General features: G+C 36.6%; 1 protein-coding gene across 1 annotated transcript in view; it reads left to right on the top strand.

The window, feature by feature from the left end:
- SIM1 (SIM bHLH transcription factor 1) overlaps positions 1–11,499 on the top strand; it is a 93,534-nt gene extending 82,035 nt beyond the window's left edge. Inside the window, exons 10-11 of the mRNA XM_063441311.1 lie at positions 3,065–3,470; positions 10,462–11,499. Coding sequence (XP_063297381.1) covers positions 3,065–3,470; positions 10,462–11,186 — 1,131 coding nt within the window. The 3' untranslated portion in view covers positions 11,187–11,499. The remainder of the gene's footprint in view (positions 1–3,064; positions 3,471–10,461) is intronic.
- Positions 11,500–14,949: the final 3,450 nt, after the last annotated feature.

A 14,949-nucleotide genomic window follows, 5' to 3' on the forward strand; every position in this document is an offset into this window, starting at 1 on the left:
GCTTGTTAGCTGGCCAGGGAGGGGGGCTCTCATTCCCTGGTGGTCCAGTGGATGGGCTGTGTAGGAGGGGGGCTGGCAGAGAGCTGTAACTTACCTTTCCTGCAGCTCCTGTCAGCTCCCTTCTCTCTCCTCCGGTCAGCTCCCCACTGTAAATCTCGTGGTGTGACTGCCGCGCGGAGCGTTGCCACGGTAACCTGTGGCAACGCTCTGACCCCGTGGCTCTCGCGAGACTTGCAGTGGGGAGCTGACCGGAGGAGAGAGAAGGGAGCTGACAGGAGCTGCTGTGAAGGTAAGGTAGAGTTCTCTGCCAGCCCCCAACAGGACCGCCGGGCTTGTAATGAGCCCAGCGGTCCTGTCTGTATTATGGCAATGTAAGTTGCCATAATACAGACAATTGACTCGAGTATAAGTCGAGTTGGGGTTTTTCAGCACAAAAAATGTGCTTAAAAAATTCGACTTATACTCGAGTAAATACGGTATTTATCTACAGAAGTCCCCAATAGAGTATATGGGAACTTGTGTAGATGAATAATTTGGAAAGTTTTTTTCTAAAATTATTGAATAATTTGGAAATCTTTCTATGTTTATTATTTTTCTGTTAATCATGTTAGAAATTATATCCTCCTTGGAGTTTTCATAGATAATTTATATATATGAGAAAATATGAAGAAATGTTTACATAAATAAGTAAACAAATTAGTAAAAAAACAAAACAATAACAAACAAAAACAAAGCAAAAACTTGTTATATTTAAAAGCAAACAAGCTAAAAAGAAACCAACCAAAAATTATACCATATCCTGACATTTGACCCCAACTTTCAAGGTGTTAGACAACATTTTTGCTTTTATTCTTGTATTAATTGATGTGTGTGTGAATGAATGCCTAATAGTTGATATAAACATTTGCACGCATATATATTTTCATCTGTGCCAATCATGGGAACTTCCTAACACTTTCATAGTTGGGGTTTAGAATCATCATGTTCTGTGCCAAGTGATCACTGTTATTATCAGAATAATCATGCAAAGCACACTATGTTTTTGTTGCTAGCACTTTATATTTATGTGCTGTTTGGATAAACAATTATTGCAATATGCTTAACATTAACGCACAACAGTAAAAAAAATATTTTAGCTTTAGAACAAAATATGCATTGTTATTTGTTCATTTTAGTTTATGTTAATGACAGTTTTTAAAATATAGAAAATAAATCAAAGAATATTACAAGGATCCCGTTATTTTTATGGATATATTGTGTTACTTTAAAGTAGGCTTTTGCCATCTGTGCTGTACGATAATAGCCAATGCAAAAAACATATTTTAACTTTCAGGTTTACATTAGCAAAATATAAGATAAAAGTGATTTAATGGCCACCATCTGGCCGGCGTACAAGGCGGCTGTGGCATTCTCCCTTGTGATTCAACTACAACTTAACAGGGAAAATGTTGTTATAATCCCAGATAAAACAAAGTACATTTTTTAGTGAGATCTTATGTTTTATGCTTGAGTTTAAAAAAAAAATAATTATATAATGAAAATAAATAAATAAGAAACAAGCGCAATGTAAAAATAGTTAACGTGCAAAAATATTTTATTCATTCACTTTTGTACATTTGTGTTTAAATTTATTACATATTTTTCTATGCTCTACTGCTAATTGTATTGTTTTTGTAGCAATTGGAAACAGTACTCATATTATCCTTTGACAGTAATTTCATTGTTGATGATAATTTCACATATCTGTTATTATTTCTGGGTTTGAATTTCAATATTGAATGGTAGAATTAAAACCTTGGGTCTAAGGATGCCACAAAACAGTTGCATCAATGGTTAATTTCTCTTGGATAATTTATACAACACTAAACCATAATATAAATAGAAAAAAAAAAAACATTGTTTTCACAGTTTTGGCAATAATAAAGTGTGCATAATGAGTGTGGCTTAAAAGTATTTCAAAATAAATTAATTTATCTGCCTTGATTTACAGAGTACGTCATATGTCTCGTTGCATTTTTGCTAGGCATTTTGTACATTTGATGTGTGCCACTGTGATAAAACCCCCAAATTATGCTTACCTATATCTTCAGAGTACAATGATACCCCAATGTTTGCCATAGGCTCAATCTTGTTACACACCATTTCAGCTTTTTAGGTGTGAATTTTCATAGATGGATTTGATAGGTCTATGTTTCATTTTAGGGTAATTTATTTTTTGTTGCATTTTTGATGGACATTTTGTAAATCTGTTGTGTTCCACAGTGATAAAAACCAACCAAATTATGCTCAGCTATATCTTCCAACAATAATACCTGCAATGTATGGATTAGGTACTATTTTGTGATATTTCAGTGCTACTTAAGAGAAATGGTAATTTTATCTTGCTAAGAGTAAATTTTCATAGATGGCTTTAATGGAGCTATGTCTAATTTTGAAGCATTTTATTATGTGCTAGTTCAAACTACCTCACAAAGGCCTACCATTAATTAAATAAGATTAAATACCTCAGGATATTACAAATAGTATATTTTGATTCTTATCATGGTGCCATTTTTTCACTAGTTTATAGTGAAAACTATAGCTTTGCTCAGACAGAGAGCTTCTGTTGGCTGTAGTGGAGAAGTTGAGCAGGCCAAAATGATTTGACTACTTTGGGTGGGCACCAGGGAACGTGTGGCACCATAACCACCTCAGTGCACTTTATTAGTTATGGTACATTAATAGGTATGGTGTTTCACACATAATTGATCGTGCTTATTAGTTTTCCATTTCAATTTTCTAGTTTTTAAATTTATTTGAAGTTGTGGAAGGTTGAGTCTTCATAGGGTGGTGGGGAGTTTCAGAAACAGTTTTACATAACGATGTCTGTCATGGAGACTGCATAAGGGACAGGCAGATATGGTTTGAACTATGATGGGAAAAGTATGATTGTGCAGAGTGTTAGAGAGGAAGGTAAAAAAGTAAGAAGCATCATTCTGAAAATGAAAGTATGATGAATTTATGGTAAAAGTGCTACACGTATGCATACATTTTATTTTTAATCATTCATTTATTTTTATTACAGTACACTGGATTTCAGACAGAAAGATCTGAGTCAGATCATGACAGCCAATGGGGTGGTAGCCCCCTTACTGACACTGCTTCACCACAACTTCTTGATCCTATAGAAAGACCAAGCTCCCAGCAACATGACATGTCCTGTGCATACAGACAGTACCCAGACCGAGGCGCTCTTTGTTTTGGATTTACCCTTGACCATTCCAGGTTAAATGATGATAGACACCAGCATAGTCAGTCTTGTGAAGGAGGAAGATGTGAAGCTGGAAGATACTTTCTTGGAAGTCCTCAAACTGGGAGAGAGCAATGGTGGGGTCCACGATCAACATTGCCTTTGCCAAAATCATCTCCAGAAAGCAGAGATGGATATGAGAACAGCATGCCACATATTGCTTCAGTTCACAGAGTACATGGTAAGAAAAAACACAAGTGTATATAGGGCTGCAATCAGAATTGTTGGGGCCCCTTACACAGCTCAAGGCCTGGGCCCCTGAGTCCGCTCACAAGTTGATGTAGTGTGTGTTTATAGTGTTTGCATAGGTGATGTGGTGGTGGATGAAAGGTGTGTATGTTTGTGTATAGTGGATGCAGGAAATATGTGGGATAAAAGTGAATGCAGTGTGTGTAGAGTGGATTCAATGTGTGTAGAGTGGATGCAGTGTGTGCGTGTCTAACATGGATGCAGCATGTGTTTAGTGGAGAAGGGGGGAGATGTTTTTGATTTCTTTTTTTCATTTCTTACCTTTTGCCAGGGAGAGGGGGACACTAGATTCCCTGATGGTCCATATGCACAGTATGCTTGTACAGTGAATAGTGGACCCAGGAGTGTCATCTTCCACCTCCAGCAGTCAGTTCTCTCCTTATGTTGCAAGCATGGCATGTGTTGCGTGGCATGGGGAGCATTGTCATGGCAAGCTGAGGCAACGCTCTGCCAGCCACAGCTGATGAGAGGACACTGCCAAAGGAGGAACTTAGAGTATCCCTGCCCCCTCTTCTTTATTGAAGACAACAGGACCTGCAGGGATATATACATGCAGTTGTGCTCAAATGTTTGCATACCCTTGGAGAATTGGTAATATATGTAACATTTTTAAAGAAAACACGAGTGAGCAGGCAAAACACATTTCTTTTATTTCTTATGGGATTTATATTCAACTAAAAGTTATAACAGAATGGTACAATCATAAAACAAAACATGTCAACACAGAAATAAATTAAATGACCCTGTTCAAAAGTCTGCATACCCTTAGTTCTTAGACTGTGTATTGCCCTCTTTAGCATCAATGACAGTGTGAAGTCTTTTGTAATAGTTGTCTATGAGGTCTCCAATTCTTGCAGGTAGTATAGCTGCCAATTCGTCTTGGCAAAATGCTCCAGGTCATGCAAAATCTTGGTCGTCTTGCATGAACCGCACGTTTGAGATCTCTCCAGAGTGGCTCGATGATATTAAGGTCAGGAGGACTGTGATGGCCACTCAATAACCTTCACCTTTTTGTGCTGTAACCACTGGAGGGTGAACTTGGTCTTGGGCTTAGGGTCATTGTCAAGCTGGAAAGTCCAAGCGCGTCCTATGCGCAACCTTCATGCAGAAAAATGCAAATTGTCTTCCAGTATTTTCTGATAACATGCGGCATTCATCTTGCCATCAATTTTCACAAGATTACCTGTGCCATCAGAGCTCACACCCCCTAAAACATCAGTGAGCCACCACCCCACCACCGTGTTTTTTTCACTATAGGCCTTGTTGACCACTCTCCAAACATAGCGCTTATGGTTGTGACCATAAAGCTCTATTTTGGTCTCATCACTCCAAATTACAGTGTGCCAGCTGTGCGGAGTGTCAAGGTGTTGTTGGGCATATTTGTGGCATTGGTCGCAGTAAAGGCTTCTTTCTGGCAACTCATCTGTGCAGCTTATTTTTGTCCAAGTATCGTCATATTGTGCTCCTTGAAACAACCACACTGTGTTTTTCCAGAGCAGCCTGTATTTCTCTTGAGGTTACCTGTGGGTTTTTATTTGTATCCCGAACAATTCTTTTGCAGTTGTGGCTGAAATCTTTCTTGGTCTACCTGACCTTGGCTTGGTATCAAGAGATCCCTGAATTTTCCACTTCTTAATAAGTGATTTAAAAGTACTGACTGTTTTATTTTTTTTATAATTCTTTATTTTTGGTGCAAGTCATGACAATTTTGCCACAAAAAAAAGCCACAGCGGCAAATATAAGTTGGCAGACAATTGTCTTAGCTGCATGAGGTGTGACATTAATGAACATTGCACATTTTCTTTTGGTAGCTGTCTAGACAATAGTTACTAGCTGTCCTGTTTATAACATCAATTATTCCTAGGCAAATGCAGCACTTGATTCGAATGTGTCTAAGGGCACTTCTGTATGCAGGAGGGATTGTTAACCTGCTTGGGTCATCGTGAAATACTACCGATTGTAGTGACTAGTCCTGTTAGTACACCTTTTACTTTTAAACAAGCCTATTGTGTATAATTTAATTACAATGATGGAGACCTGTATGTAGGAGGGATTGCCCATTGGTTTGGGCCTTTGTGAGGCAAGAGATACTGTGCTGACTAGGTATATAAGGAAACACGGTTCTACTAAACTTGTATATGATGTGTAGTGTAGGCATATCAAAGAGCATATCTGTCTACAGATGGGGTTGTCCACTCATGGACCAATACAAACCTTGTTGTCAAGACTTGATAATGTCTTATAACTACTAGACAAGTATTAACATATGGTATAAGCTTTGCGAGAAACACATCAGTGCCTAATAGGGTTTATCGTTTCGTTTGGGGTGTTGTTGAACTATCCGGGCCGTGTTGATGAGGCCTACATAGGTCCCCTGTCCCTAAGAGTGCTAAGCTTAGAGGCTATTTTGGATTAAAAACATGGTGGTTAGGTTAGTGTGCTAGGAGCTGAAGCGAGGTCGTTAGCGCTAGGTATACCTGGTCTGGTCTGTCTGGTACAGAGTGATTTTCTATATTGTGTGGGTGGTTAAGTTAAGGCTTCAAAGTGGGTAGTGCCCCTATAACACGGGACAGTGTGGGGAGGAGGGAGGGGCAGGGAGGTTATGTCATCGGAGTTGAATATGATGTCACTAGTTATGGCCTTTGAGGGCTTCGCCTGTGTATGGGCACCAGGTAGAGCAGGGTTCTAAACCCCTAAAAGCTACCATAAACAAACCAAAAGGACATTAACTGAAGATATAAAAACATAAAAAAGACACGATATTTTAGAAACGTTTGGTTATGTCACTGCAGCACCAGGTTGCAAAACTTTGACGGTTTCAGGGGACAAATGGTGGTATGTCTGCCAAATTCCACTGGTGGGTCCGAGGCAGATCTGTCGAGGGAGCGTTGTGGTCAGCCAGACCCAAGGCTATTAGTAGTGGGTCTTCTTTGGGATCAGCTGCCTTATACGTTTTCCCATCCTTAGTAGCCAGGAGAGAACCCGGGGTTGCCCATCTGTAGGGAAGTCCTGCTTTTTGTATGGCTGTCGTAATGGGCTGCATAGACTTGCGCCACAGCAGTGTGGCTCGGCTTAAGTCCTGAAAGAGGGAAATAGTACATGCTTCAAATTCGAAGGGAGTCTTTCCTTTAAGGGTTGCCATTAAGGCAATTTTATCAGACAGGGTTTGGCATCTCAATATGATATCCCGGGATGACGTTGCAGGAGCTTGGGTGATTTAACAATGCAGTATACCCCATCAAAGTAGAAATGTTTAGCTTGTCTCGTTGGCAGAATGGTGGCTACCAGTTGTCTGATAAAGTGGGGAAGTTCTTGTAGGGACACTGACTCAGGGACCCCTCTGATCTTTACATTCTTGCTCCTGCCTCTATCATCAAGGGTATTAACTTGCCTTGTGATGGCAGTGTGTGCCATTTGTATTTTTTGCACCTTGTTGCCAAATGATTGCAGTCCCTGTTTAAGCTCCATGACATCTTCCTCTGTGGCTCGGGTACATTCTGTCACAGCTTGTACTTCCATAGCCATTAACGCCAAGTCTGCCTTCCACGTTTGCTGTTGCAGGCCATTTAGCATGGTTTGGATATCCTGCTTAGTGGCTGGTGAAGAGTTCTCCATCGTCTGTAGGGTCACTCGGTCTGGTGCAGGCTGTGTCGGGCTGTGTGGGAGTTCTTCCCCAGACAGCATGGATGGTGAAGCCTTCCTGGAGGCCGGCACCTGGGAAGTTATGGGTGGCTGTAGCATGAGGCCTATGTCTCTGTGGGCCCTTGGTGTGAGGGCAGTCGGTTTTTGCGACTTTCTACCCATTTCTACAGCAGTGTGGCTTTCTATGTGTTGGTCCAATGTCACCACGGCACTCCACTCCTCGTATATGCCCTCTAGCTCCTTGTTCTGTCTGCCCATGTGGGGGGTGAGAAAGAAAGGCATCAGCGTGTGCAGCAGGGCGTCCTGATGCTCATCTGCCCTTCCCGATGTCAGTGAGGTGTCGATGGAGCCAGTATCGTGAATTTTAGGTACTTGTGGCTCGAAGCTCTGAGGAATGGCATCCGCTCCGGTGCACTCGAAAGCCATACCCTGACTGGTATTTTCAAGGCTTTTGATATCTTTTTATATCCTTTTCCATATTTATAAATTTCCATTTCCTTGTTATGCAGGTCTTTTGACAGTTTTTTTCTGCTTCCCATGACTCAATATCTAGCCTGCTCAGTGCATCCACGTGAGAGCTAACAAACTCATTGACTATTTATACACAAACTCTAATTGCAGTTTAAAAAGGTATTGGAAATTAAATTGTATTGCCATCTTAACCTATGTGTGCCACCTTGTGTGTCTGTAATAAGGCTAAACATTCAAGGGTATGTAAACTTTTGATCAGGGCCATTTGGGTGATTTCTTTCATCATTCTGATTTAAAAAGGAGCCAAAAAACGATGTGATCATAAATGGCTTCATATTATCACTATCCTTCAATAAAATATATTCTTTGTCGGTTGTCACAATGTGATGGCGGCCCTGATCTTATTATTACCATTATTGCTGTTTACATAGCACCAGGATATTGTGCAAAACTTTACAGTTTTAATGTTGGAAATATAACAATACATGCAAGCTACTTCAAATGTTAGCAGAAACAAGATTTTAACAAGGACCATGCTTGTATAAGCTTGTGTGTTTATCTTTTATTAGATATACTAAACTATAAATTCAAATAAACTATTGTGGGAATACATTATATGGGTAGGCCTGGGGGTTAGGTCAATAGTTCCACCACCCTTGTTATTAGGAACACCACTACACTGTGTCCCCTCTTATTATTTTTAGAGCACCAACCTGCTCTTTGTAATTTTTGCCTTAGTAGAAAGCTCCCCAATCCTTGTGGGATTGCCATAATGATACCAAAAAGGAGCTAATTACTAAACAGCTCCCTTATTTGGTACCCTTAAATATTGCAATCCCTCATGGGTACACATTTACTAAACAGCTGCAAGATGCAGCCATGGCACGAATCAGAATTTCATTTGTCTGAATGAAACTCCAAAATAAAAATAATCACCAAAGTTTGTCTGAAAACTAATGAGCAAATGGCCGAAATTCGATAAAGAGGAAACAAAAGTTTTTTGTTACATGAGAATCTGTAAAGGTTATACAACATGCACCATATGTTTTCCACATACCCATAAAATAGTAGCAAATGAGAATTGTCAAAACAAAAAAAGGACGAGACTGGGTCTAACCAATATGAATCCTCCAATGTGTCAGAATTTTTGCGAAAGGCTGTTAACCCGAAATGTGCGGGAATAATGTTTGAACCCTGGATTACCTTACTCTCTACAGTTCTTTTTGTTTGTAGCTTTTATTGCTTATATATTTTTTTACAACCTGCATTGCTTATATATTTTGATATATATATATATATATATATAAAATACATACTTAATATATATATATATATATGTATACATCTAATTTTTAAAAATACTTTCTTTTTCTCTCTTTTTATTTCACTAATCTACATAGAATATGGTACATGTTCGACACTTATTATGGATTGCTAATAAAGATGACATGCTTTTACTCTTTACATTTAACTGAGCTGAACAGGTATCCTGAATAGACGTTACTTAACAGCTATTGTTACAGTAAATATTTTCTTTAAATAGTTATTGTACCTCTATGGATTCATAATACAAGGAAACAAGGTAGATAACCATCACTTACTGCTAATTATACTTATTTTTATTTAATTATTTCTACTCTTCTACTTGCCATCCTGTAATGTATTGTGTGATATGTGAAACGACTCTAGAATTGTTCCTGTTCATTTGATGTATTTAAAAATAAAACAAGTATAATTGTTATTGCACAGTGCTGTCTTATGAGCTGTTTCAGTAGATTTAATGACAAGATATTTTTTGGCATTCGATTAGGGAGTTAAAAGGACATAAGTGCCAAAATAACTTTAGCTAGCTTAATGATGCAGTTTTGGCGTATAGATCATGCCCCTGCAGTCTTATTGCTCAATGTTCTGCCATTTAGGAGTAAAACTATTTTGTTTATGCAGCCCTAGTCACACCTTCCTGAATGTGACTCACACATCCTTCGGAATCATTTACTGTAAAGAAAGATCTAATGTTCAAACTTTATTTTTGAATGGGTTAAAATTTATTGTATTCTGCACTGTTAAGTTTGCTAGACCCTGCATGAGCCTTCTGTGTGTAAAACACGTTTACTTTACAGAGCAGTAGATAAACCCTTCTAAAGTAAGTTAAGATCTAGTGGAAAATGAAACCATTTTTTTCATGCAGGCTGTGTGAGTCACAACCAGTGTGGCTAGTGTGTCACGAACAGAAACAAAAGGGATTTCACTCTTAAATGGCAGAGAATTGAGCAGTGAAGCTGCAGGGACTTGATCCATACACTAAAACTGCTACATAAAGCTAAAGTTGTTTTGATGTGTATAGTGTTCCTTTAATGGTTTAATTAGATGAAAACTCCAAACAATGTGACCATATATTCTACTGGCATAAGAAATGGATTGTAAGTTTTGCTGCAACAACCAAACCACTTCCTCACACAAAACATTAAAATGGATTAACCCCACAGATTTGAGGGTTCACTGCAATGTTTCCATATACATTACGAATGTCAGCCTGAGAGTATCTTAAAGGTTGTTTTTGTAAACACCAAGCATTAACCTTATCTAACTATAACGTTAACATTAATAGTAAATATGTGAATAAGCTCAATTCCAACACCAAACTTAACTCTAACTTAAAACTATTAGATTTGGTTTCCTATTCCTTATCTCCTACATACATAAGAGATTATACAAACTGTGCTTTGAGTTTATATGAATTTAAAAAAAAATCAACAAATGGTGTCATATGAGATACTGATGATATACTATCTAATTCTTGTCATATGCAGGGAGAAACCATTGGGATGAAGACAGTGTTGTTAGTTCCCCGGATCCAGGCTCTGCAAGTGAATCCGGAGACCGCTACCGTGCTGAGCAATATCAAAATACCCACCATGAACCCAGCAAAATTGAAACACTCATACGAGCTACACAGCAAATGATTAAAGAGGAAGAAAATAGGTTGCAACTTCGCAAATCAAGTCCTGACCAACTAACTACTAGTAATGGAGTCGGGAAACGAAACTCGGTTTGTTTTCCCAACTATCAACAGCCCCAGTTAACAGGTGTTGTATGTCGTGGACCATCACTTACTAATACATCTCCTTGTGATCACATTCAGCACAGGGATGGAAAAATATTGAGCCCGCGTGACAATGAATATGAAAACAGCCCCACAACTTTGTCCAGAATGAGCAGTCCAAATTCAGACAGAATCTTAAAAACCAGTGTTACTATATCAAAAGACTATTTGCATAACACCCTTTCCCCTCAGCAAGCTCTGGACCATCCTGCATCTCCAAACTATTACAGTTCTCACAGGCAATATTTTGATAAACATGCTTACACATTCACTGGATATGCCCTTGAACACTTATATGACACTGAAACTATAAGAAACTATTCATTGGGTTGCAATGGATCACACATTGATGTTACGTCTCACATAAGGATGCAGCAAGATCCTGCTCAAGTCCACAAGGGCACATCGGTGATAATGACTAATGGAAGTTGATGGTTTTATTTCAAATATTGCACCAAACACTCTATCAAGTGAAATTGAAATGAACATTTTTAATGACGTTACCAGCATCCGATAAATTACAGTGCACTAGAAAGGATGTTACGATGGGACTTGCAATGGACTCGGATTTTAGGCCATTTACAACAACGTTGTGCAGTCAATGAGAAGGTCTAAGATTGTATGTGTTCTTAAAGTATTATGTAATGGTGATGAATATAATTTGCATGTAGACTAAATACCCATTAAGCAAAAACAAAAACATAACAAAACAAAACAAAAAAATAATCAAACAGAAACAGGCAAACTATGCATCCAGGTCTTACAGCAATGTGGAATGTACACCTTTCTGTATATACATTAGAAAAGTCATAATACTTGTATGTTTATATCCAGTAACACATTCTGTTTTATTCAGTTTGATTTATGGTACAAAAAGAATGAAAGAACATTTCGGAGGAAACTAAACGGAAGCAGAAGGTTAAATAAGAAAATGCCTTGCCCAATTCCGTTTTTATTTTATTTTAACTTTCCACCTAACTATATTTTAATATACTTACTTGACTAATATACATTTTATATTTAATTATTTTAAAAGTCTGCACTCAACATGTTATTTATGCCAGCGCACAAATAATCCTGATATATTTTATCCTGTTTGGTTTGGATTTCTATTCATTTTGTTTACACCACAGTCTTATGATATTGGTTTTAAATTCGTATGATATAGTGTCGGGATACTGGTCATTCAACTAAATATTTAAAATATAATTACTAATTTAAATTGATGGGAAATATGTGCTCAGATAAAAAAAAAAATCACACAATGTATGGCAAAGAAAGTTAACGTGCATTATTTTAGGAACAACATTTAAAATACACAATATCACTCTAACTTCATTGATTGGGGGAATTATAGAAAGGACCCTTGTAAGAACTAACTAAAAAAAACACAACATAATTTATATTATCGACATAAAAGTTCAATACATTGAGAGATTATCTCATTTAAATCCAGAACATTCATGAATACTTATTTGTTTGTTATTGCCTAGAAGTATGATCTAAAAAGTATTTTAGAGACAGTACTTTTTGTGAGTATTTGTCAATGATTTGCACTGGGTATAGATGCAAATACACGCTGAATAATCAACAAGTTTCTGATTTATTCCTGGTTTGGAGATTTTATCTTCACATCTCATACTATAACCACAAGCTATCGATGCTTGGCTATGGGAGGTAATTATAATTGCTATAACTTCAAACAAATAGAGAAGAGGGTTGAAGCAAGGAAATGGAAACTTTTTTTATTTTTATGGATTTCATATTTGAATACCAAATTTCTATGTGTAAAAAATATTAACACCTTAATAACATTTTACATCAACACAATTTTGTCTTTAACAACCCTATTCTAATATGAAATGTCCTGCTGCTAATTTAGCATTTGTTAATTCATACAGCCCCGTCACTGTTAAATTAGTGAGATATATTTTGAAGTAGGTTCGTTCTTTAAGGTTTAGTTTGTTATGACAATTTTTCTGTCATTCGGTCTTTAATTATGTTACTGAAACTATTGCAATAGAAAAAAAAACTGTGTTTCTACTAATTTTATTTGTAGTTTTTCCATCTTTGCAGTAAATATAGGCAATTCTAGATCCTGAACTTGTGATGCTAGGTTTGACCTTGTTTTCAAAGGACAAAACAAATTTCACAAACACTCCTTAACATACATAATTATAACCCACGACTAATATTTGCAAATTCTAAGGATAATGCTATTTATTTTGCATTTAAAAAAAATGAAAAAACAACATTATCACATTATCAAAGCAATTAAAACATATTGGACCTTCAACATGTTTAGACATAAAGACTAGTATGTGCCACATTTATAGCTTGAGTTTGTTAAAGAGCTTCGGGCGAGTTAAGCTTTGGCAGCTTTTAAAACATAGCAAGTGATGTTTGTTTGAAACACCTCCATGATTACTGTAAAAGTTGTTTTACTTTGCAAGTATTTCTTTGTATATCATAATGTGAAATGCAGTTGTCATAGAAATAGAAGTTCTATGTACAAGCTGACGTATGAAAAAAGACATAAACATGTTTTTGAAATTCACTGATATTGAAATGGAAATGAAAAGGCATCTTTTCTCTTAAACAACCTTTGACGGTAGAATCTAAAATTATCTCTAAATTTTGTTTGCAGAAGTTCTGGCAAAATTGTTGATCTCTACCTTGCTTTATCTTGTATGTACCATCTACCTGCTGCAATAGAGAATAATTAATTTGGATATAGGGATACATGATAATGGTGCAAGAAAGCTGGGGGTTATCCAATATAAAATCACCTTACCACAATGACTGAACAGGGACTGTTTTCTAGACTGATTTCACAAACACTTTTAATTTCATTATTGCATAAGCAGCAGATAAATATTGCTAAATTCAATTTTATTACAGATTAGTAAATGAACATTTGAGGAATGACTGATTGATATACACCTTGGTAACAATATATTTAAAGAGACTCTACCATGAAAAAAGTGTTTTCATATGTTGTAAGACTTAGTTATTGTATGAAGACAGATTTGTTGCACAATGCAGAGACAAAATAATGGAATGCTGTTGATCAATGGAAATAATTCATTCAATAGTTGAACTAACAGCAAGATATCATATCCCAAAATGCTCGTTATTCCAAAATTATGTTATTCCAATAAAATGATAAAACTATCTCAATATTCCATTATTTTTTTTTACATCTTTTACATTTTTTTTTTATGTGGCATAAAGTACAATAGAAAAAAAATGTTTTCGTTGTACAGTTTATTTTAATTGTTTCCCCACACTTGCCATCTAAATGATCAATTGGGCTCTTATTGAATTCCTTACTATAATAAGAAGAGCTGTTTTAGAGCAGTTGTGAGTTTTAGTCATGTCAGCTTAATATTCTTGTTCCTTCTAGGACAAACCTGGCAAAACTAGCAGACACAATACATTACTGTCCTTTTAGTACATATTGTCTGATTAGTGATAAATGCTGAAAGAATATTTGGTTGTTCGGGGCTATTTAAATAAAATATTGTTTTATCACATATTCCTGATTAGAGCCAGGTATTTTAAAGAAAACCTGTTATAATATCTTATTATTGTGTATTATTTTGTAATGCATAAAATATAAGCACATACCAATTTCACCACATCCCCTGACTTACCCTTGCTCCAAATGGCAGCCATATGGCAAAAACATTGGGAAACATAACCAATGTTGTACTTTTGCTTCAAAAACTGTAGGAATGTCCATGGTAGTTACCCTTTAATATCAGTCAGATTTGTGGAGCCTTATTGTGTAAGTTCGTGACGGAGACTAATTTAAGATCTGAAAACACACTGTACTTGTAATTGACCTAATTTAACTTGAACGTGTATGCAATTATTATTGCAATAGCTTATTTTACAATATGATAATGGTCTATCCATTTTTGTATGCTTATTTGTACACAATAGATTAAGTACCCGATATTGTCTATCTATGGCAATTAATAAAAACACTATGCACTAGCAGTATTAATACTAGAAGCAGTCTAATTTGCCTGTTGGCAATAATTTATGAGCATCCTCTTGATCCAAGAAAACTAATGAATTATACCCCAATTATTCACATTGAGGTTATCTAAAAAATTTCTTAAGATGGTCTTCTGTGCCTCTCCAAATATATAAACAAATCTATCAGAAACCATGATTTTTTTTTTTG

The sequence above is a fragment of the Pelobates fuscus genome, chromosome 2 (assembly GCF_036172605.1).
Source record: "Pelobates fuscus isolate aPelFus1 chromosome 2, aPelFus1.pri, whole genome shotgun sequence".
NCBI lineage: Eukaryota > Metazoa > Chordata > Amphibia > Anura > Pelobatidae > Pelobates > Pelobates fuscus.